This window comes from Etheostoma cragini, unplaced genomic scaffold, assembly GCF_013103735.1.
Source record: "Etheostoma cragini isolate CJK2018 unplaced genomic scaffold, CSU_Ecrag_1.0 ScbMSFa_1050, whole genome shotgun sequence".
NCBI classification, from domain to species: domain Eukaryota; kingdom Metazoa; phylum Chordata; class Actinopteri; order Perciformes; family Percidae; genus Etheostoma; species Etheostoma cragini.
In genome coordinates, this window is record NW_023265064.1 from 1 (window position 1) to 1,692 (window position 1,692).

Consider the following 1,692-nt stretch of genomic DNA (forward strand, 5'->3'; position numbering starts at 1 on the left):
CATGTAATTAATCACTACTTTTAGCGTGTATAGAGCAGCATATCTCCACCAGACTCCATGTAAATAATCACTACTTTCTACACGCTGAACTCGGGCTGTTTCGTGTTAAACCAAAAGGATCTTCCTCTTTAACTAAAAGGTCTATCTCTGTAGGGATCCATCCCATAATGTTGTTAGACACTTATAATAATAATTTGAGTCTGTCAGCTGCAACAATGTTAAATTGCAGCTTGCTACTTGCATAATACTGGACTAATTTCGAAAAAAAAATGTTGTTCCATACAGTCACTTAGACAGAAAAACATGGGAAATAGGGCTCAGGTTGAAAAATACCGACCTTTAAGGTTCAACAACAGAGACTAAAGTGAGAAGACTTACTGCTCATGTAGAGAACTTTGGCGAGCGTCATCTCAATGATGGCTCCTCTGCTGCCGTCACCCAACATGTGGAGCTGCAAGACACACGACAACATCCCATTTTCACCTTAAACTGGGTTTTATGCTGCTGCTTAAGATGGAATAACTGCGTTAAATGATAACGTTTTATTTTTACAATGTGAGGTGTGAAATCAGTTGAAGACCTACATGTTGAAACAGACCTTTGAATGTTATTTCTGAGGATTATCTTCAGATTTTGACGGCACGCTGAGCGTTTGGTTTCTGTCTAAAACATCGTAACATACTCAGAGTCTGATGGTGTTGACTAATCTGTTAAAAACGCCGTCACTCTGCCTCTCTCCTTCTCCCTCAGTTCATCCCTCGCTTCTCTCTGTTGGCATTTACCTGACTGGCTCTCTATGTTTGTCTCTCTATGTTTCTCAGTACGTCTGTCTATCTCTGTCTATCTCTCTCTGTCTGTCTCTCTGTTTGTCTCTCTCTGTCAATCTCTCTCTGTCTCTATGTCTCTCTGTCTGTCTGTCTCTCTATGTCTCTCTGTCTGTCTCTATGTTTCTCTGTCTGTCTATCTCTCTGTTTGTCTGTCTCTCTCTCTCTGTCTCTCTATGTCTCTGTCTGTCTCTCTTGTCTCTCTGTCTGTCTGTCATGCGTCCAAATAACCCCCCACTTGTCCTCAGAAGGTGTGTGTGTGTGTGTGTTTGTTGACGTTGAGTCTCTGAGGGGTACCTCATCCACCACCACCAGTCCGAGGTCCTGGATCCTGCCGGTCTCTATCAGAGAGTTGACGAGGCCGTGTCCTTTCTCTATCGTCGCCACGAACGCAGATCGGTTGGTCCTCCTCTTCACCGGCGGGAACCGGCCTTTACTGCCCGCGTACTCCTCCACCAGGAAGTCCAGCTCCAGGCCCAGGCTCGCCAGGCCCCGCACCTGCAGAGTCACGGAGAACTGGGTCAGAGGGGGTGGGTCTATGGCCACAGAGGGACGAGAGACAGACAGACAGAGAGACAAAGAGAGAGAAAGACAAAGAGACCGACAGACAGCGAGCGAGAGAGAGAGAGAGACAAAGACAAAGACAGACAGACAGTAAGCGAGCGAGAGAGAGAGAGAGACAAAGACAAAGAGACAGACAGCGAGCGAGAGAGCAAGAAAGACAAAGAGACAGACAGACAGCGAGCGAGAGAGAGAGAGAGACAAAGACAAAGACAGACAGACAGACAGTGAGCGAGAGAGAAAGACAAAGAGACAGACAGCGAGCGAGAGAGAGAGAGAGAGAGACAAAGAGACAGACAGACAGCGA

General features: G+C 46.5%; 1 protein-coding gene across 1 annotated transcript; it reads right to left on the reverse strand.

Moving 5' to 3' along the window:
* Positions 1-91: 91 nt before the first annotated feature.
* On the reverse strand, positions 92-1,360 carry LOC117939760 (helicase POLQ-like; the record flags this gene model as incomplete). Its single annotated transcript, XM_034865212.1, has 2 exons — positions 92-451; positions 1,122-1,360. Coding segments are annotated over 2 exons (344 nt in total), but the record flags the coding sequence as incomplete, so codon positions are not given.
* Between the last annotated feature and the right edge of the window lie 332 nt (positions 1,361-1,692).